The 21729-nt window shown below is 38.1% G+C and overlaps 2 protein-coding genes across 2 annotated transcripts; one reads left to right on the plus strand and one right to left on the minus strand.

Annotated features, from left to right (window-relative positions):
- The first annotated feature begins 509 nt into the window (after nucleotides 1–509).
- ahi1 (Abelson helper integration site 1) lies at nucleotides 510–13662 on the plus strand. The gene is made up of 27 exons (XM_044166526.1): nucleotides 510–656; nucleotides 1100–1178; nucleotides 2595–2713; nucleotides 2841–3421; nucleotides 3531–3619; nucleotides 3712–3898; nucleotides 4189–4381; nucleotides 4464–4559; nucleotides 4637–4822; nucleotides 4924–5076; nucleotides 5895–6027; nucleotides 6235–6358; nucleotides 6648–6877; nucleotides 7707–7813; nucleotides 7969–8087; nucleotides 8460–8590; nucleotides 8697–8837; nucleotides 9019–9221; nucleotides 9319–9364; nucleotides 9521–9573; nucleotides 10073–10190; nucleotides 10505–10563; nucleotides 10761–10826; nucleotides 10916–11078; nucleotides 11176–11243; nucleotides 12783–12871; nucleotides 13052–13662. The coding sequence occupies exons 2-27, from the start codon at nucleotides 1169–1171 to the stop codon at nucleotides 13230–13232; spliced, it is 3645 nt and encodes a 1214-aa protein (XP_044022461.1). The 5' UTR covers nucleotides 510–656; nucleotides 1100–1168; the 3' UTR covers nucleotides 13233–13662.
- A 499-nt stretch (nucleotides 13663–14161) lies between these two features.
- Nucleotides 14162–21075, minus strand: slc18b1 (solute carrier family 18 member B1). The gene is made up of 14 exons (XM_044166527.1): nucleotides 20848–21075; nucleotides 20530–20669; nucleotides 18607–18702; nucleotides 18432–18505; nucleotides 17272–17419; nucleotides 16851–17007; nucleotides 16599–16735; nucleotides 16400–16501; nucleotides 16214–16305; nucleotides 15848–15943; nucleotides 15567–15641; nucleotides 15305–15398; nucleotides 15027–15076; nucleotides 14162–14877 (listed from the first exon to the last, which is right to left on the minus strand). The coding sequence occupies exons 1-14, from the start codon at nucleotides 20876–20878 to the stop codon at nucleotides 14823–14825; spliced, it is 1347 nt and encodes a 448-aa protein (XP_044022462.1). The 5' UTR covers nucleotides 20879–21075; the 3' UTR covers nucleotides 14162–14822.
- Between the last annotated feature and the right edge of the window lie 654 nt (nucleotides 21076–21729).

Genomic DNA, 21729 nt, shown 5'->3' on the forward strand with positions numbered 1-21729 from the left:
CTTCATGTTGGATAGTTTGTAGTTTTACAGTACAGCAATGCATTGTATATGCCCTTATCTCATGTTTTGATTGTAAAGTCTTTCCCCTTATATTAGCTTAATTATATATTTACTTTTTTATTTTTGTCGTATTCATTTGTTTATTTTTGCTCTTTCTTTGTTGGTATGGGTAACGGCCTCCTCTATTATTTATAATTATATCTTATTACATATTTTGTATTGTCTCACTCTTGGGAAGAGTTATCTGTGTTCTAATTGTAAAAAATAAATAAATAAAATAGTGTTCAAAAAAATCTTTTTATCTGCAGATGCGTCACGTAATGGTGGAAAGTAACGTTTAAAGTTGCAAAAAATGGAAGTACTACGTAGTACCTCAAAACGGAACTGTACAGTGAAAATGCATTTAGTTACTTTGTTACTTATTTTTTATGATGATGTTATTTAAATGGTTTACGTAGCTACGTAGATAGTTACGTAATTTCGATTCTTCTGTCGTCAAATTTCATTGGTGGATTTATTGTTTTTGTTGTACGTCATGAACATAGTCGTCACGCTCCGTCCTCACGCTCCGTCCTCACGTTCACGCTTGTTGTGGTTGACTTGGAAACCGTCGCAGCGTTGTTAGTGAAGTTGGAGGACAGCACAATCACTGCAGGGTAGATATACGCAGTTACCCATAGCTAACTCCTATCCCTGCTTTTAAAATACTTTTGTGTGGAATTTGGTTAATTCTGAAGTTCAGACTTTTTGTTGAAGAAACTAAATCTTACTGTAACTACCGTAGTAAGTTAACAATGCCACTTAGGTTAGCTAACGTTAGCACTTAGCAAGCTAACTAACGTAGCTAACGTTACCTAGCAGTTAACTGTTAGCATATCACAAAGGTTGCTTTTCCTGAGATTGTTTTAGCCTCGGCAAAGCAGATATCACATAAAACGGTTTTAATCGGTTTTGTTCCAGTGTTTTTATCCAAATTGCAACTTGTATGTATAACACTAAGCTAATGTTAAACAAACTGTGCGCGTTATAAACCAGCGTAGGGTGATCCAGCAGAGATTTTGTTTTGCAACGTAATGTTATCCATGTTTTGTATTTTTAGAATGAAAGCCTTCCTCCCCGGATTACTTTACTTTTTCTCTCAGAATGAGAGACATTACGGGGCCTGAGAATGCCAGCAGGTGAGTTTGCTGTTGTCCCGTCAACACACCAGTGGTAGAAGAAGTACTTGGATCCTTTACTTCAGTAAAAGTAGTAATACCACAAGTAAAAGTCCTGCAATAAAAAAATTACACAAGTATTATCAACACAATATACTTGAAGTATCAAAAGTAAAAGTTTTTATAATGCAGAATACCTCCTTTCAGTCTTATATTATTTACTGTATATGTCATATTAGTGGATTATTATTATTTATGCATTAAAGTGTAAGCAGCATTTTAATGTTGTAGCTGATCAAGGAGGGGCTCATTTATACTATTTTATACAGTGTTGGGTAGTTTAATCTTTAAACATGCATCGTCTCTTATTTGTTGATCATGTTTTGTATGTATGTAAATAAATGTAGTGAAGTGAAAAACACTATTTAAACAGAAGTTCTTTTAATTGGACCGATAACTTTGCCACTGCAGTTGATCATTTTATTGGACCATTTCCCTCTAATATCAAATCTACTGCTAAGAATCTTGGAATCATCTTTGACCAGTATATGACTTTTGACCATCATGTTACCAAGCTCGTCCAGACATGTTTTCTTCAGCTGAGATCAGCTAAAATCAGATGTATCTGGTCTTCTATTGATCTGGAACTATTAATTCACACTTTAATTTTTTCCCGTCTAGATTTATTGTAATTCCTTCTACACGTGCCTCAGTCAATCTGCTCTAAACTGTTTACAGTTGGCCCAAAACAAAGCTGCCAGGCTGCTAACTACAACTAGCTGTCGGTCCTACATTATCCCTGTTCTTCCACCCCTTCATTGGTTTCCTGTAAAATTCTGCATGACCTTACCCCCAGTTACATTTCTGAGCTCCTTGTTCCTCATTCCACTTCTCGACCACTCAGATCCTGATCGGCCTTTTATCCATACCCTGCTCCAACCTCAAAACAAAAGGTGATCGTACCCTCGCTGTTTTAGCCCCAACCCTCTGGAATCATCTTCCACAAACTATCAGATTTGCTGAATCTTTGGACTGCTTTAAGCAGCTTCTAAAAACCCATCTCTATAGGCAAGCCTTTTTATAGATCTCCATCCCTGTCTTATGTTTTGGTTTGTTTCAGTTTGGTTTTGTGCTGTGTTTTTGTATTGTAATATATCTTTATTTATCTATTCATTTATATTTTCCATGTGTGAAATGTGTTAAGTGCTATACAAATAAAGCTTTACTTACTTACTATTTAAATCTGAAATGTTGTGGAGTAGAAGTAAAATGGAGCAAAGAAGCAAAGTGCCTCAAAATTTTACTTAAGTACTACTTAAGTAAATTTACCCTTCACCATAGCAGTACACTCTGCTTTGATCGTGTATTATTAACTAATTTCAATGTCGCCAGCCCTTGTCCACTTTGCCCATTAATGATAGTGTAAAATTTTTACAGGTGAGAGTGAAGACCGGGCAAAGACCCGGGAAAGATTCAATGAAGTGTTCAAGAAATACACTGAATCGGAGAAGAAAAAGGTGAAGAAGAAAAACACTGAAACTCAGGAGACTATTGTGGTATGTGTTCTTATATATGTAATTCTACCTTCAGTGGTGGAGAACATCACGTCAAACTTCCAAGATCTGATAGTTTAGTGTTGAAATATATATAATAAGGCTTTCCTCTCCCTCCTGTTTCTTTTAGCTTCAGAACCTAAAAAAGAATCTGAACCTTGAGAAGGACACAGAAGAAGATGAGGCCATCCTCCAGAACACATATCGCCCCGAACAGGGCAGCCCTCGCTACACTAAGAATAAACGAAGAGAGAGGGAAACAGCGGAAAAGGTTAATATCAACAACAGTAGAAATCAAGAGGAGAGTCAAACTTCAAAAGGCAAGAGGAAAAGTAAGAGGGAGCTTCCCTCCCTCCCTGTACCTGGGGACACCACAAGTTACATCCAGAAGGATGAAGATCCTTCCAAGTCTGAAATCGCTTTGGAGCCAGATGAGGTAGGTGATGGAAAGGAACTAAAGCGAAGAAGTAAGAAGGGGAAAAGCAAAGGAGCTACAGAGGCCAAGGCAGAGAGTCAGGTGGAGGACGCAGAGGACACGCTGCTGCATGAATACCAGCAGCAGATTGTACAGGAGGAAGAGAGGACTTTAAAGAAGACAAGGGTCAAGACTGAGGAAGAGAGTGTTGTCTCCCAAGATGTTGCGCTAAATAATTATGTTGGAAAGAAGAAAAAGAAAAAGCTGAAATCTGTAATCACACAGTCGGAAGTAGGGTGTGTATACCTACTAATATTATATAGATTTGTTTTTTAGTAATAAGGCTACAGGCTACAGTTTTTAGCAGCATATTGAAGTGAGCATTAATACTTTCTGGTCCTCTAGGGATCAAGATGAAGATCCTGACCAGGATGCTGATGTGGAAAATGAAACAGAATCCAAGGGAAAGAAGAAAAAGAAGAAGAAAAAACACGGTAACTGGATGTCAATTGTCAGGAAATCATTTACAAAATTCCATTAATAAGTATGTACAATGTATGATGTTTTTTAATTTCTCATTTTTCAGTTGTCAAAGAAGAGAGTGAAACTGAGGCAGAAGTACCACAGCAACCAACATTTGATGACAGTCTTGTGCTGGGAGTGTGCGTTCACAGAACAGATCGCCTCAAGACCGACCTACTGGTCTCACACCCCATGGTGAAGATCCATGTTGTCGATGAAATCACTGGACAGTATGTGAAGAAAGAAGACTGGTGAGAATGGACACTCTCAGACACCTACATTACTGCAGTTTAATTCAGTGTTAAATTGTGTTTTCACATCAGTATTGGTCTGGTAACAATTGTGTTTCAATTGCCTGGTACATTGTTTCTTTTGATACTTAATTGTGTATTTGTGTATTGTGCAATTGCGTGCTCTACAGTTATTTTAACGTCTCATTTCAAAGGGAATAGAGGCTGTATGGCTAAAACCGTATGGCTTCAGAGTCAGTATTTTTATGTATTTGCTTGCGAATTAAATGTCTTTGTCTTGTTTTTCATAGCCATCGGCCAGTCTCCTCATTTTATGAGCAAGAGAACGTTGACCACATTCTCCCCATCATGACTCAACCTTTTGACTTCAAGAAGAACAAATCAGTCATACCTGAGTGGCAGGAACAGATAATCTTCAATGAACGCTTTGGTTACTTTGTTCAACAAAATGACGAAAGCCCCAGAGTTATACTTTTCTTTGAAGTAAGAGACACTTCATTTAGACATATTTGGCCAATTTCAATGTAGCTGTCAATAATTGTTTCTATTTAAATGTTTCGTAAAGATCCTGGACTTCATAACCATGGAAGAAGCAAGAGCCAACGTTGATGTTGACAAGCATGAGCGAGGATTCAGAAAGATTGCATGGGCATTCCTCAAGGTACTATATTTGACCTGCTCATTTAGAAAGAAAGTCTGAATGTGTTTTTAATACTTATTTTTCCCTGTATCCTTTAGCTTGTCGGCACAAATGGTGTGCTGAATACCGACAGTAAACTTCGCCTCCAGCTCTTCTGCCCTCCACCTCGGGCAAAGAGACAATCTAAAACAATTGAGGTGGTCGAGTGGTGGAGGAAGTCCCCCCGAAACAAATACGCGTCCACCCTTTATGTTACGGTGAAAGGCATTAAACTCCCTGAGCATGTAAGTTTTTTGCTGCTATCAGATATTCTGGTGTAAAGTTGTAATCGAGCTACAAGTGGATTCAGTAATATGTTGTAGCTGAGATGGTTTTTGTTCTGCAGGTGGACCCTAGTATTCGGTCCATGATGGCACTGCAGGAGGAGAGGGGTAGCACCTCCTACAGTGAACTGCAGAATGAGGTCACCAAGAAAAGCCTGACACAGCCTCTAGACAGCAAGCCACCAGTCTTGAGATGGAGCAGGCTGCCTGGACAGGTTGGTGGAATTAGGAATTATTATTTGATATAACAGAATAGCTTTACCATTGCAAAATATAAATTGTAACAGTCTTAGCTAATCATAGTTATGAGTTGGTTGTTTTCTGAGTATAATAACATTCTCTGATCTGTAGAATTACAAATTATTCGGGTAGATTGTTTTAATCTGCATGCAGCATGATATGGTTTAGACAGGGTTCACTGCATCAGCACAGAATAGATAGTGTTTCTGGTTGCTGAGATCAGTCCTCCTTACTGGCTGTGACGTGATCCCTTCCTCATGCAATTTCAATATAAGAGATGAAAGAGAAAAACCACAGTCCTTGTTCTATGTAAAAATGACTTGTAAAGTTCAGCTGACGCTAACACAAGTTACACAACTCAAGTGGGTATTTTCCAATGCTACAGTCTTTTTTCTACAAAATTCCCTCTTTGGTTTACTGTCTCTTTGCTGTGGCTCAGCAAGGAAACACTGTCTGTGGAAATACAAAGAATTTCGTACTAAATCTGGAAGATCCCCATTTGATTTGTGATACTCAGACTGCTAAAGCCTCATATTATCTTCAGCTGAACTTTAGAATGTATTTTGCACAGAATGAGGACTGGATTTTGTCCCCAGTCACTTATATTTGAATTGTCTTAGAAAGAGATCTCTTTATGCAGAGTATGGACAGGAGGAACAATTGCAGCGACCAATAACGCATTATTGTACATATTTGCATGTCAGTGTTGTTTTAACACAGACGTGAAACAATGTGAGCCTATCCTTGAAACATGGTTGACTGCACAAGCCTTACCAGAGTTTTTCTGTTAAAGGTCTGTCGGATTCCTAACAAGCCCATGCTGTCATTCCGTGGTGGTCAGATGGGCTGCTTCACAGTGCTCTTCTCTCATGCCGGGACAATACTGGCTGCTGCTTGTGCTGACAGAGATGCTTTCCCTGTTGTAGGTAAGCAACACCTCATCTGTGTAAAACTCTCCCTGCTGATGCTCCTCTTGACTCCTCAGCAGAAATCTCAAGCTAATTAACTTGCTGTTTATATACAGTAGTCATGAGCAGCTCTGGTAATGACCTCAGGAGTCTACAACTTCCAAGCATATACAAAAAAATTGAAAATACATTGTTAAAAAATAACCTATTAATTTACTGTTTCAGTGTATGAGATTCCCTCTGGCAAGGTTTTGGCTGCCTTCAGTGGCCATCTCAAAATAGTTTATGATCTCTGCTGGTCCAGAGATGATCGGAGCCTTTTGTCTGCCTCCTCTGATGGAACTGTCAGGTAAGTTTCTGTTTGTTAGATAAAGAAAATAGTGAAAGACTGAATGAAACAGTTGTGTATGAGGTGTAACTCTGGTGACTGAATTTCTGTAATAGCTGTTTTAGTAGCACCTCTAGGGGGAGCAAGTACTCCTTGTAGGAAGTGGCTCACTATGTCTTTTTGTTACCAGTGACACAGCATGTTATGGGCTATAGTGGTGATTGTCTGACTCAAGAGTATTATTTAAACACACTTTCTTTGCATAAAAGAGTGTTTGCATTATTACATTTTCCTTGGTCTACTCCCTCAGGGAGTGGAGTGTGGAGAGGCTTCTTGGAACGGCTCAGAAGGTGCTCCCTCATCCATCCTTTGTGTACTGTGCTCAGTACCACCCCACAGCCCAGAACCTGGTGGTGACCGGGGGCTATGACTCTCTGGTACGAGTGTGGAGACTTGATGTCAATGATGTGAATGGCCAGCTGCTGCAGGAGTTTGAGGGTCACAACAGTTTCATCAACACAGTTTGTTTTGACTCTGAAGGTATTGTGTTTTTAATGTTGTGTCTTTGCATAAGTGTGAAAATCCTATCATAAACTGGCAACCTGCCCATGTTGTGTACCTCTCACCCAGTGCATGCTGAGATAGGCCCACAGCCACCCGCTAACCCTGCACAAGATAAGAATGAATGCCGTATCTTAAAAAATGAGTTTAAGTGAATGTTATTGTGTTTGTGAACAGTGTTACATAAAGTAGGGCTTGGATGACAATATGAAAATAGAGGGGGTCCACTGCATGTGCATATAAGAAAAACTGAATGATATAAAGTTTGTTTATAGTTTTATTTTATATAATGCCCTGGCTTCAATATTTACCTGAGAATTGCTGTCATTCAAGCCTTTACTCATGAAACTTACATTTGGCTTGCCTTAGTTGAACTATTTTCTTTATGTCTATTGGCCATCAAGATAGAATTTGTTTGTAATTTTATATAAAATTCAAAGTCACAAACCATAGTCATAGGCAGTGGCTTAGCTACTTCTGAGGACAACGTATATTGAAAACATTTCTTTTATGTATACCATAGCTTATCACTTAATCATAAACTGCTGCTGCCCACACTCGCACACACACACAGACAGCCCTTGAAACATGCCACCGGAAAGTTTCAGTGTGTATGTGAGGATGCATGTGTGCATTTCAGTACATTTTTGAGGGGGATTATATTTAGTATTTATACTCTTACCATCTATTGTAAAGCTAATTGTGGTGCTCTGTTTATGAAATGTGAGGCTTAGCTTGTTTTGTATTGAATATTGTACTTGTGCCGTCTTATAGCTGATGTTTCTTTTGTTATGTTTGCTTTAATTAGGAAGGAGAATGTTCTCTGCAGACAATACAGGCTTAATCATTGTGTGGAAAACTTCAGTAAATGACAGCAAGCAGCATCAGCCATGTCATCGCTGGTGTACAGAGAAGGTGCAGGAGATGATATTTGTAATGTGTAATATCAGATAGTGATCTAATTAAATAATTAACAAAAATACTTTACTGCACGCACGAAAGGCTTCTGCTTGTGCAGTAGAAATTGAATTTGAAAGAAATGTGAAATTATGCATATTTTTTCTTGGCAGAAAATTGATGAGAGTGACCTTCGCGGTATCCCCATCAGCATGCTTCAACTCCATCCAAACGGGCGATGCCTGCTCATCCATGCCAAAGACAGTGTCCTGAGGATGATGGACTTGAGAATGTAAATAAGATAAGACAAAACGGAAAAATCACTATCTGTAACTACTGGAAACAGTGACCTGTGTTGTGCTTTTTGGGTGTCGCTGCTGATTTTGCGGTTTGCTATATAGCCACTTCAATTACCCAGTGCAAAAAAGGCTTGGCAATTTGTTATGGACTGGAGAGAGTCATCTTAGCCTTGGCATTAACTTACTGTATTTGCCATGGTAAAGCATCACTATTAAGTCTAGCATTACCAACACATTATACAACTTTCCACTAAGTTGACAGCAAAGAGCAGCTATTAAAGTACAGTGCAAAAACATATATTTTTTGTTCAAACTTATCCCGATATCCATTTATATCTTTTCAACAATTTATCTTCCCCCTTCAGCCTGGCTGTAAAGAAGTACACTGGAGCCACAAACTACAGAGAGAGGATCTATAGCACTTTTACGCCATGTGGGAATTTCATCTTCTCTGGTAGCGAGGATGGGATGGCATATGTCTGGAATACAGACACAGGTAAGAATCATGTTTTTTTTCTGTAATAAAGAAGCCAGTCGGTTCTTAACAGTTTTGACAGTATTCTGCATAGTTGCTCCAGCTGTCCGCTGTTTTGTCTTCTCAGGTGACCAAGTTGCCGTCTACTCTGAGCTTTGTTACCCCACTTCTCTCCACTGCGTGTCATTCCACCCTCATGAAAACATGGTTGCTTTCTGTGCCTTTGGTCAGAGCCAGCCTGTCCATGTGTACCTGTACGATCGCAAAGGTTTGTGAAAACACCTGACATGTGCAGTTTTTTCTGTGAATCCAGCCCCCGAATCTCTCATCAACTGTGCTCACTTTTTTTCAGATTGTTATTTTCGTCAGCTGAGCTATTTGAGTCAGTTGATACATACAGGCATTAAAATACAAACTAAGCTAAGACTATGTCATGCTGTATCACACAGTTTCACAGCTGGAAGTGCACAATATAAAAGCAGCGTCAACTGTGAGCAGATCAGCTTCTGCAGACACCAAAACCATGAGAAACACACCTGACCCCCCAGTGTTACACGACATATCTACTGCTTCAGCCATGGATCAGTTTTCCCAAGCAACAAGACTTGCATTGAAAATGCAGTGTGTTAAGGAGCAACTAAATTCCGTACTTGTAAATACTCATCCTCTATTACTTTGAAATAAGTACATATGGATACAATACAGAAATTCAATATACACCAAAACTCACCCTTTCAAACCATGTTTAGGATCCACATCAGAGGTCTTCAACTTCTGGATACATTTATGAGCAAGGTACTGTATGTGTTTAAGATTTGAACTGTACAGTTTTATATAATGAACATGGTGTGCTGCATTACTGGATTAACCTGTGATTAACCTGTGTTTGTGCAACAGTGCTGTCTCTTTATTTACATGGAAAATATTCTGTCTTTTGTGTTTGGTTTGCAGACAAAATGGGAATTACTCACACAGGGAGGAGCTTGACGTCAGATTCTGGCACAGTGAGTTTTTGATCAGTACTTCTTAAACACACCTTTGTATACTTGGTCTTTATTCAGGTCATAGATGGGAATTGAACCTGTCGAGCCCTTCGTGCCAACATTGATTTTGTTCTCTGTAATCTGTCTAAACCAGTTTGTTCTAGGGTTTCAAGTGCTGAGGAAGGAAATACCACAAAAATAAGTCTATAAAGTTATTAGTGTGTATTTTTAAAGATAAGCTAAATTCTTGGTTAGCACTGCTTTACAGAAGTGCATTGCATTTCCACTGGGCCGTTTGTTATCCAGGTTATCCTGCTGGCTGCCATTATGTTTTGTATTTGATGTCTCATCTTGACCTTAAATTGACCTCAATGAAATACATGAAATTAACCACTGACCAGGAAAATTGCATTAGGAGGCCTGAGCAGGTCTGCATGAAATAGAAAGTAGTTATTAAATTACTGCTGTTTTGAACTGAAATAAATTGCCATGCAACTCAAGTACAGCTTTTTATTTTCAGACGGCATTAAATGCTTCGTTGCCTCCTCCGTCTCTTCTGTCACCGCACTCCAAGCTGCAGCTGTCTGGTTCTCTAGCGGAGCAGCTTATCCCCCAGGCAGCTCTGAGCACCCAAAACCGTGAGTGGCTTGTACAGTTAATCACACTGTTATGTGTCTTTAACCAATGAATGGCTTTACTGCAGCTCTGTGATATGTTAGGTCAAATATTTTCCAATATTATAGCTGTACAAAGTATAGCATGGGGTGACCAAGACCAAATGCTTCCAGCATTGTGCTTTAGAGTCTCCTGAAGCATGTACACCATACACAGAGACAAAGATGGACCGCTTGTGATTTTCACTTGTGTTTGTAAGTGAAGTCGCTGGATTGTGTTACAGTCCAAGATGAAATATTTATTCCTGCTCTTTGTTGTTGTTTTCTTGTAATTACAGGCGGGTTCAGTCCAGTCGGTCAGCGTCTAAAAGGGGCTTCATCTTTCAGGCTACAGACGGTAAGGCTTTTAACAGTTTTATAAGTGTATTTCTTCATTTACTACTTTTTTTTATGTGTCTTTTCCTTTTTTCTTTGTTAACTGAGTCTTAACCAGATGAACATTACTGCACCGATTAGTCAACTGCTAATGGGGTCTGCCAAAATAGCATATGTCCTCTAAAATTGCTACTACATGATGTTCTTTTTCTCCATCAGACCCTTCCTGACCACATTTCTTCAGGCATCCATGTGGAAACAGATTCTGCACCTTTTCAACAAGTAGTAAGTATCCGCTGTAGCTATAAGCTCAGTCACATGCAACCTTTTTCCTTCTCATATTCAATCCTTCCACCTTTGTGTTCCACTTCTAGGTCGTCTCGCTCTATGACTACAGAGCTAATCGATCTGATGAACTGACCATACGCCGTGGTGATGTCATCCAAGTGCTGTACAAAGACAATGACAACTGGTGGTTTGGGCGTCTGGCCAATGGGCAGCAGGGATATTTTCTTGCTTCTTATGTGGTAGATCAAAGTAAGTGGATTATATTTTCTTGTGATAGACACCTGATGGATAATGTATATGAAACTTCCAAATGTGGTGCAAGATGCTGAGTTATTTTATATTGTAGGAGATTTCAATGAAGAGGCACACACAGTCTTGCCTGAGGGGACTGTTGAGAAGTCAACACCAACCAGGGTAAGGAGACAAAATAATACAGTGGTGTCTGTCCTCAATTTGAATCATATTGTTTTTCATCAGTAATGAATATGGGCTAAAAGGTGAAACAATGTGGCTGTAACAGGGGTGTACATTTCTTGCACTCCAGATGCAGGTCTCTCGTGTCTGTGGTGCCTCTGTTTCTGTTTGATAAAGTGACCTCATATCAATGTTTCTTTTGACCATCAAACACCCTCTACAGGCCTGAAAGGTGGCTTTAAAAAGTGATGATGGCACCTTTTAGAAGAACTGTAGCTGTGGTCAACTTGAATTCATGGAAGCTGCATTGAGATTAAACAACCAAAAAATACCTGCACACTGCTGTCTTGTTCCCGATTCCTCTTTATTCTACGTACTGTAGAATAATACTACTACTGTACTGACCACGTTGTGACCAAAAACGGTTGAAGAAACGTTGTCATGTGTCATGAAAAATAGGAAAGAAGGATTGTCAACTAAATAGCAGTTTGTCAGTATTTTTAGCCATGTTAGCAGCGTGGCTCTAGGGATGGCAGTGTTGGTTGAGCCACCACTTTGGTCTAGACTGAAATATCTCAACAACTATCAGATAGATTGCCGTGAAATTTTGTACAGACATTCATGGTCCCTAGAGGATGAACCCTACTGACTGGTGATCCTTTTCCTCTATATGAGGTTCATATTTGTGGCTGTCTCAACAACTATTGGATGGATTGCCATGACATTTGGTACAGACCGACACGTCCACCTTAGGGTGAATTATTATTCCCTGACTTTTTTTCTAGCGCCATCATCAAGTCAAAATCTTAATTTGTCCAATACCTGCAAAACTAATGAAATTCCTACCAGCCTCAGCTGTACTTTCTATTAAGGCTTATTGGCAAATTTTAGCATGCTAACATGCTAAACTAAGATGGTGAACATGCTAAATGTATACCTGCTTAACATCAGTATGTTAGCATTGTCATTGTAAGCATGTTAGGCACCACTGTGCCTAAGTACAGCCTCACAGAGCTTTAGCATGGCTGTAGACTTGATTTGTCTTTTAATCCCATTATTTTTGTCTTTTGTGGGCATTATTGTCATTCAACACCTGCATATACTTTGGGGATGTGCATGTGCCTCCTGATGATTGCCTGAGCTACAGTGGGAATCTAATGCTGACAGGTTTTCATGACAGAAAAGTGTCATATCATCCATAAAAAAATTTAAATGCTCAGTATGTTCCAAACAGCTGTCAATGTGATATGACATTGATGGAAAGTAATATGACTTTCCATGCTCAGCTGGAAGCAGTCTACTTGGCCATATTTTGGTGAAACTATGACAAATCATGAGCCACTAATCTGCCTATAGCGTGTGAGTGAGAGATACTAAAAATACTTTGGGATTTTGGGAGGACTGTCACACATGTATACTTTTTAGTGCATTAAAAAATGCATGATGACTGGGGTTTATCTTACTGTATCTGTATGGTATGATGTCTTTTCCTGTCCTTCTCCTGATTGCCATTTTATTTTTTCTCCTTCCTTTTCCAAGGTATCTGCTGCAATTAGTTCTTCTGGGGAACTTCGGTTTCTTTCTGAGCCGACCCTTTCTGACACCGAACCTGAGTTGACTGATGCCAGGTAAGTGGCTCATTTTGCTTAAATCCTCTTGACTACAATTCACAGGGTCACGGTTACTGAACACTGCATGAGGCTCCAAGTGTTTTCTTAATGAAAAGCAAGACAACATTGGTTTATGACTGACATGTTATATTATGGATTAGAAATGAATACTGATTGTGAACTATGGTTTTCCCACAGAGCTAGAAGGAAAAAGAGGGTGAAAAAGCCAGGAGTCCCTGCACCTTCATCTCAAGCCACATTTTCAGATGCAGATGCTTCGGAGTCGACCAGCACTAGGAGGAGAGGCAGATCAAAAGACAGACCTCTCCCAAAGAGACCGACGGGCCAGACTAACGGTGCCTTCGAGCCTGATGCATGAACTCATGGACACGATTGTTTTCGACTCGAGCGCATTCATCTTTTTTCTTTTTTTCGTGTAAAATACATTTTTGTAATGACAGTAAACCTTGCAGGTGTGTTGTACTTTTACTGTTTGTTTTTTTTATATTTGAACAGTCAGTATATTCATATTCTGTATTGTACTTAATATAGATTGATTGATGAAACGTTAACATTTTTTAAATAAAAAAAAATTGTCTTCACAAAGAATTGTACAATTTTAGGCATTCTTTTTGTATGTTTTACATATTTATTGACGTAAGCATAAATGGACTTGTGTACATTTACACTGATGATATAGAAAACATTTCTGTAATATTGTAGTTTTATTTTCATAGTAAGAGATTAACAAAGTTTGTATATACCACTTCACAGCTATAAAAATACAGATTATTCATTTCCAAAAGTTTTGTTGACTTCTTTGTCGATCTATAAGTCACACTTTTGATATGAATGTTTTAAATGAACATGTTTATGGTCTATTTTGATAATGTATGTATTACATTTCTGGAACATATCTGAAATGAAATTTTAGTGTAGTTCAAAATTATTTTAAAGAATTATTTGAGCCAGTCAAGTGGAGTTAACTATAAATTAATGTTAATGTGTGGTTGTCGTTAGCATTGGCATGTAATGATTTAATATTTAACTTTTGGATATGTACATATATTTTCATTTCAAGATTCTAATATTCTAATATCAAAAGGATATTGATTAGTTGTTAGTGTGACACACTAGAATACAGCTAATGTTTCAGTGGACAACTGGGTAATTTTGAAATTTAGTCTGTCAACAAAACATAAGCAGGCTATGCAGTGCATGTCAGCTCAGGTAAACTTAAACATCATGCCACTTGCATGGCGTGCACAGAAATAGTATGGATAGAGTGAATAAACACACAGGTGAGTGTTTTTCATTTACATATTTACTGTTTTTATTCAAATCAGTGCAAAATCTTAAAATTGTTCGGTCAGAAAATAAGGCACAACATACAATATCACTTAATGCAGTGAAATGTGACATGATGCTCCCGGTTACATTTTATTGTATATTATGAGAGGTTCACTATGACCAGTATAATGTATCAGTAGTAGTATACAGTTCTTGACTTGTGCCACTTCAACATGAAATCCAAGTCATGTGATGTAGAAAATTAAGATCATTAATATAGCAGAGCTTCAGAACAAAAGGCACATTGAGTTTGTGATCTGGACTTTGAATGTTCTGTGATTTCCAATGGTTGACTACATTCATTCATGTTACATTCATCCAAAGTGCAACTTAAAGTCATACAGTTGCATTGGTTTGTTTTTAGGCTGTTAGGCAGTACCCACTACAAACTTTTTTTTTTAACATTTCTTAAAAACAATACTATTACATGAAAATAAGCAAAAACATGTTTCCCTGCAACACCTAAAATGTATAATTTAAAAGCATTAAACAATTAATAAAATTAATAATAATAAAAATAACCAATTTGTGTAACTTGGAGGCTGATGCCCACAAGTAGCTGAAACATTAAGATCACATTTTGTTCGGTATGGCGTCCTTCCACATGTTGCTTAGGGCTTCATTCATTCAGGAGAGGAGTGCTTTCATCTGTTTGTCGACTATCTTCTTGAACGCTTAAATTCAAACATAAAAGTGAGTGTTACACTCAGTATGTTCTTGGAAACTGCCTAGCCTTCCAGGTAGTATACAGTATGTATAAATATATGAGGCAGCTAAATATATGACATAAATCTGATTATCTTAATTTGAGGTTAATGATTACCTTTTTTGTTGTGGCCGTCGACAGAGATAAAACAAAGCGAGGACAAAGGCCTGAGGACAGAGTGGTTATTGAGTTTCAAGTGTGTAACTGCTAAGAAACAAGAATCACACGCTTCTTTCTCTTATCAATCTCCATGGTGAGTTTAACCACCTGACTGATTACCAGGTATGGAATCCCATTCTCCATCCTTAAATAAATGCCATGAAAGTACAGCAACAAGTTTCACAGTCTCATGCTGTCTCATCGTCATGCAAATACCTGCACATACTGATACTTACAGCCAAAAACGTTAAGCCTCCTTGAACTGCAGCTGCCCATTCAAAGCTTAGATGTTGTGTGATAAGGCCACCCACTATTGGGCCATAAAACATCCTTTAAAAATAAAAAGAATCCCAAAACAAAGGGCAGGAAATAACCAGTGAGACAAATGATTTCATATTTACTGTATTATCAACTTCTGAGGTCTATTTTTCAAGATTCAGATATGGCTACTGAAAAGCAAATATGCTTTGAATGTCGGTGAAAGCCAGTAGGACTTACCCCATGGACCAAACTGCCCCAAACAGCCCAGACACCATTCCGAGAGTGCTTAGTCCCTCTTCAAATCCTTGTTCACTACACAGAAGAAAATAAATGAATGTGGAGTATGTGGGTGCGCAGGAGGTGTGTGAGTGTGTGTGTGTGTGTGTGTGTGTGTGTGTGTGTGTGTGTGTGTGTGTGTGTGTGTGTGTGTGTGTGTGTGTGTGTGTGTGTGTGTGTGTGTGTGTGTATAGAAAACTACAGGTCATAAATGTAGGAGCACAACATGTGAAGCCACTCACTATGCACATGTGATGATCTCAGGGAACGTGGGGATTGCAGTCATGCCCAGAGAAAACCCAATTACACCAAGCATGAGGATCAGCAACCACAGCTGACTACACATGCAAACACACAGACACACAGAAAAAAATATCAGTTAATACTTTGAGTACACTCAAAAGCACAATATATCAATTTGATTTGTTACTATTGGTCAGCTAGCAGGCTGCTAGCTGTTGCTCTATATTAAATGGACAGATATGAGAATGGTATTGATCTTCTTGTCTAACTCTCAGCAAGAAATCAAATAAGCATATTTCCAAAAATGTCCGACTAATCTTTCAAAGTAGAGTCTTCATTACCTTTAATCTTTACCACATGCTCACCTCGGGATGTGAAGGAAAGGGGCGGGACCAAGCAGACAGAAGCCAATTGCTGTGGCGACACCTCCTGTCACCATGAACCAACTCCTGGTGGCCTGATAAACACCAGCACACACAAGGGATTTGATTATGAAATAATTATCCACATTGAATAATTTTATTCCTTTTATTGGTTGCTTTCATACTCACAAGATATTTATCAGTAAAATACCCCATCACCGGTGATGCCAGACAGTATGGTAACGACAAACCAAGCATGATGAGTCCCACGTAGCCAAATGAGAGACTAAACTAGGTACAATGGGGGAGGGGAACACACTCATTCACACAATGCACAATAAACGTTCTTTCTACATTGTGTTGACTTTATCAGAAGAAAGGAAATTACCCTCTCAATAGCAAATAGGGACAACGTAGCATCCAAGAAGCCCAGACCTGCACTAAGAGTGAATATCACAAAGCAGATCAGAACTATTTTTACTTGGGTGAGAAGTCGAAAGAATGAATCCTTCGAGGGATCTGCATCTGAGGGGACAGAAGCACAAAATATAGCTCACATTTACAATCTGAGAAACAAGTAACTATTTTATTGAAATTACTGAAAACAAACAAATAATATGCTGAAATCTCCAACTACTACCAATGGTTGGTAAGACATAAATGTTGAAAGGAACCATAATCAATAGGAAACATCCAAGAAGCATAAAAGGGACTTCATATCCAAATGATTGGTAGAACCACCCTCCGACCGGTGGCCCCATTATAAGACCAAGTCCTGTAAAAATCTCCAAACTACCCTAAAGAGAGAGAATAAGCACAGCACATTAAATTATGTATTTACATAAACAGTACTACATATATACAAGCAAGCAGAATCTGAGCATTTTTTCATCTTAAATACTATTACTAAATACATGTATGCCAGAAATTATTTAATTATTTGCCATGGCACTGTGAGAAATGGGAGATACATAACAACCCTAATATAATGCTTTTTTTGTTTGCTCGTGATACTAATGTCTAAACAACATGCTAGTCACACAAGGGTTGTCTACTCTCACCAAAACAGTTGCCACATTGTTTGGGAATATTTTTGCTGTCATGGCAAAAGAGGAGGTCATCGCAGCAGCAAAGCCCACAGCGTCGATGGACCTCACGATAAAGCACAGAGTAATGAAAGTGGGTCCTGCTGGAACCCGATCGAGTAATCTGCAAGAAAAGAAAGCAAAAACAATCAATTAATGTCAAACAGGAATCAAAATAGAAAGACTGAAACAAATTCAGACTGACCCAAATGGGCTGTTTGGTCTTAAATAGTCTGACTAAAGACATTACAACTAAGAATCATAGTTTTTACACCAAATGAAATCCACATTTATCCACATTCAAATAAAGTGGAGAATAACAATGATAGAAGATAAAACAATTATCTTTCAGGTCAGGCTGGCGTTATTCTGTTTCTTACTGTCAACAAATCTCATGAAGAAACCAACAATGTCTGCATTTGTCTGTCTCTCAATACTTTCCATCTTTCCCACCCTGTCTGTGGCTCTCAGCCCCAATTCCAATTATTCCTACTGAAGATGTAAATCTGTAATCACGGGTCACAAATATATTGTTTCACCTTTTAAAAAAAAGGCTAAATAATGTCTTAAAAGAGCTGGACACATTTGGTGCTCATTAGTAGTGAGTATTTACAGCAGCAGGACGGTGTTTGTGGATTGGACTCAAAATAAACTTCAGTTGTCTTGACAACAATGGCGCTCTTTGGCACAGAGGAATAAGCTATATCAGGCTTTGACTACACAGACCATACTTGTTAGTAGAATCGCTTTACCGTTGGTTTCATCTTTTCGTTAGATTTGTTAACAATAAGAATACAGAATATTTCCAGCTTTCATTGATGTGCAGTCAAACACTTCAAATATAGAGTTTGGTCCAGAGAAAATCAAACACTACATTCACACTCATTTTAAACAGAATGTATGAAGCCTAGAGGCCTAAATCAACAAGTGCTACAATGAAGATTTTGAGAAAGCTACTATGTCTGTTAAGTGAGCATACCAGGTTTTTTAGTGACAATTTCTGTTGTAATTTTAATTCAGTATTAGGGTTTCTCTTTGAGTACTTTCAAAAACTTGCTAAAATATGGCATGATTACTTTATTATATGAACAGCGTGTAATACATTTCTATGGCCATCACACAGGACCAACACTTACCCAAACAGAATGGTGCAGCCTGATGACACAAAAAGCCCTGCAACAAGCATGAACTTTGCACCAATTTGGACAATCTGATACAGCAACAAAGATAAAGGGTAAATTACTGTTCATCTGGGCAGCAAATCACACTTCACATAACATGAACTGATAAGAAATAATGCCATATACTTACATATCTTCCCAGTATCAATGAACCAATCAAATTGCAAACAGCGTAGCAGCCAAATATGAGACCAATGACAGTTTGACTGGCTCCTTTCTTCAATGCCTGTGTATAAATATTAATGTAATGTATTTACAGGTCTGAGGAGAAATGATTATTTCACGGTACACTATGACAACAGATGAAAGCACACCATCATACTAAAATGTCATTCCTGCTCTTTCCAGTTTGCCTCAAACATAAAATTATTACTTTATCCTATCTTGAGTCAGCACACATCCCCGAGGTTATGTCCTGTATTTTAGTCCTGTTTATTTGTTTATCAGTCTATTTATTAGCAGCTAACTCACAACCTTGTTGTGAAAAGTCAATGATGTGTATTTGAATGCACACAGTAATGTATACAGTATATATATGTGTGTGTGTGTAATGATGTATACTCTTTCATTTGGGGAAAGCATATTACATGTATTACTGTTGTTTTTCAATACACATTGCCTTGCTGTTGTACATTGTCTTGACTTTCTACAGTGTTCCTGTTTCATTCTGTCTTGCTTATGCTGTTTGACGTTACACATCACTTGTGTCATTTGCATTTGCAACGGAAACAGACTCAAGTCCACATTAAACAAGATGATAATGAAAATGATAGTGCCAGTTACAAATCAATGCTATAAAATGCATCAGCCGTGTGAAAGAACAATCATTTGGCACAAACTGAACTTCATTGGCATGAGACAAACACAAGGGATATAGAAAGCAATGACATATGACAGCGAGTAAATGTGTTAACAAGGAGCAGTAATATATAGTGTACAATCTAAAAAAGATTATTTCAACACATTTTTGGCACAGATGGAACTTCTTATTCTGTATGTTTGTTTGCTTTTTGCAGTTCTGTAGATTACAACAACATGTTGAAAAAAAGTAGGATCCACAAAAGGCTGACATGATATTGGATAGTCAGTTTCACTGACAGCATCAAACTTTCACTTTCTAATAATTGTTGTACTTAGTTTTACAGCTCAGTTATAAGCCGTTAATAAGAACAACTTTTGCGTTGCCAGTTTTTGAAAAATCCCTTTGTCTAATTGGACCATATTACTTTCTGGGAAAGGGCTGCATAAACACCAGACCAAAAAAACATTTATGAATAACTTGTTATTTAGTTTAGTTATTAAACTAAGTGCAGTTGTAACTGCATTATTACCAAATAGAAGGGTTAAACATGAGCCAGTGGGATTTTCACAACCTGGCAACCCAAAATGTGTTTTTAATAATGTCCTATAACTGATCCATAAAGCATAAGTAAGTTATTTATTAACCATTAAAGCTATATAACTTTTGCTGAACAGTGGCTACTGTGGTCACAAGTGAGAGTTACGGGATAAAGCTTTAGTTCAGTTTGGTGTATTTGTTTACTTATCAGGGACTATGATTTTCTCTTTTCAACAGAATAGAGGAAAAACTGTAAATGAGCCAGAGTGCTCACCGTAGTCCCTGGCCTGATGGTAAACAGACACCTCAGAAACAGAATACAATGACAAATGCTAAAACTTAGTGCTAAAACATACTGTAGTGTAACAGTAGCGCAAGTAGAGAAGAGTCAGTATGTTTGAAAAGTGACTCAGTAATGTCAGTTACACAGAAATGTCTGTCTAAAGTTTGCTAACATTAGCTAACATTAGCCACCATACTGGTCATACCAGACCAGGTAAGGCTGTAGCAGCAAAGATCTTAAATGTGTTGAATGAAACAAGGATGTGTTTTATTGCTTATGAATTCAACTTTTCATTAGAAAGAGGAAGAATGTATTATTTCTTCTTTCAAAAGCTATGGTGTTGCTTTAATAAAGCCAGTAGTCCAAACCCCTAAACTCTTGTACCTTGTCATGTCATTTGTGTCATGTGATGTGGGCTTCTTTTAACTTACCTCATTAGGGAAAAATGGGCCTAAGATTGAGTAGCAGATCATTGAACTGAAGTTGACAGATGCCATTGATATCAAAGTGAGAATCTGCTGTCTAGTCATCCTCGGGGGAGGATCTGTTGATTCAGCTGGAGTGATGTTATCTGTTGAAAAAATGGAAATGAATAAAAGTTAAGGGCAGAGAAATAGAGATAATGAATTTGACAATGTTGAATGTAAAGAGCATAAAGTTCATGACGGAATTAAGTGCATTCAAATGGCAGTCAGACATTCAGACAATCAGACATTTCACGTCATTGCACAGTTACAATAGTCACCAACCTCTTTGCTCATGATCAATGTGCGGATCCATTCTTAATTTTTAGGTTTACCTATCCATTTACTCAGGACAGAAATTCAGACGATAACATAACGATACACAGAGGAGAGGAGGAACCCTGACAACATCCACAGCAGACAGTCAATCATCTCCTGACAGTCTGCTCGGCGAAAAGAAACCTCAGTCTTGAGACAGCGAAGCGCTCACGGTGAGTATTTCCTCAATGACGTTTAGCGTCAAACGTCACATTTTACAGAAAACACAGTTTCCGTTACTGCTTTCAAGATAAAAGGCCCGGTCAGCAGCTTCCGGCGGCTACAGCCATTCAGCCTTCCTACCTGTGTGCCACATCTTCATCGCATAAAATCAGGCTAAATCTTCAAATTACTAACACTGCCTTCTTTGAATCATTCCAGTTTTTAGTTTACATAGGCAAATTAGCAACAACAATCATTTTTAAAAAATGATTAAATATGTATTTGTGGGTTTGTTGATTCAATCCCTTGAATGACTGTATGTTTGTTTTGTTGTATGCTTTTTTATTGTAATGTTATTCCAAATTTTTTTTTTTTTTACATATGAAATATTATAGAAACAATTTGTAACATAACGTTATTAACGCACTATTTCTGGTACAAACAAACTATGAATTATAATAATATGTTAATGCAGTTGTTCTGCACGAACCCTTAATTTACAAACAAATTTAGTTTTATTTTCGGGGCTTTACCTCCGGTGACGCAGCTGACGTAACATCATCATCCATTCTTGTTTGTTGGCCTCTTGACTGTTTGTAAGCCTTGGGCCCTGAGTGTGGGCTGTAAGGCACCACTTCCCTCAGAGAAAGCTTAGGCTTTTAAAGTAGAAGGAGCTTTTAACAATGA

This window comes from Siniperca chuatsi, linkage group LG15 (assembly GCF_020085105.1).
Source record: "Siniperca chuatsi isolate FFG_IHB_CAS linkage group LG15, ASM2008510v1, whole genome shotgun sequence".
Classification (NCBI taxonomy): Eukaryota; Metazoa; Chordata; class Actinopteri; order Centrarchiformes; family Sinipercidae; genus Siniperca; species Siniperca chuatsi.

What these genes read in the sequence shown, in the direction of transcription:
- ahi1 (XM_044166526.1), top strand. An exon ending in AGGATGATGGACTTGAGAAT is followed by an intron (nt 8,088 to 8,459) that starts GTAAATAAGATA and finishes TTCCCCCTTCAG; the next exon opens with CCTGGCTGTAAAGAAGTACA. An exon ending in CTGCACCTTTTCAACAAGTA is followed by an intron (nt 10,827 to 10,915) that starts GTAAGTATCCGC and finishes TTCCACTTCTAG; the next exon opens with GTCGTCTCGCTCTATGACTA.
- slc18b1 (XM_044166527.1), bottom strand. Translation starts at nt 20,878, where the DNA reads ATGGATCCGCACATTGATCATGAGCAAAGAG. An exon ending in ACAATGTGGCAACTGTTTTG is followed by an intron (nt 17,008 to 17,271) that starts GTGAGAGTAGAC and finishes CTCTCTCTTTAG; the next exon opens with GGTAGTTTGGAGATTTTTAC. An exon ending in GGGGCAGTTTGGTCCATGGG is followed by an intron (nt 15,399 to 15,566) that starts GTAAGTCCTACT and finishes TTATTTTTAAAG; the next exon opens with GATGTTTTATGGCCCAATAG.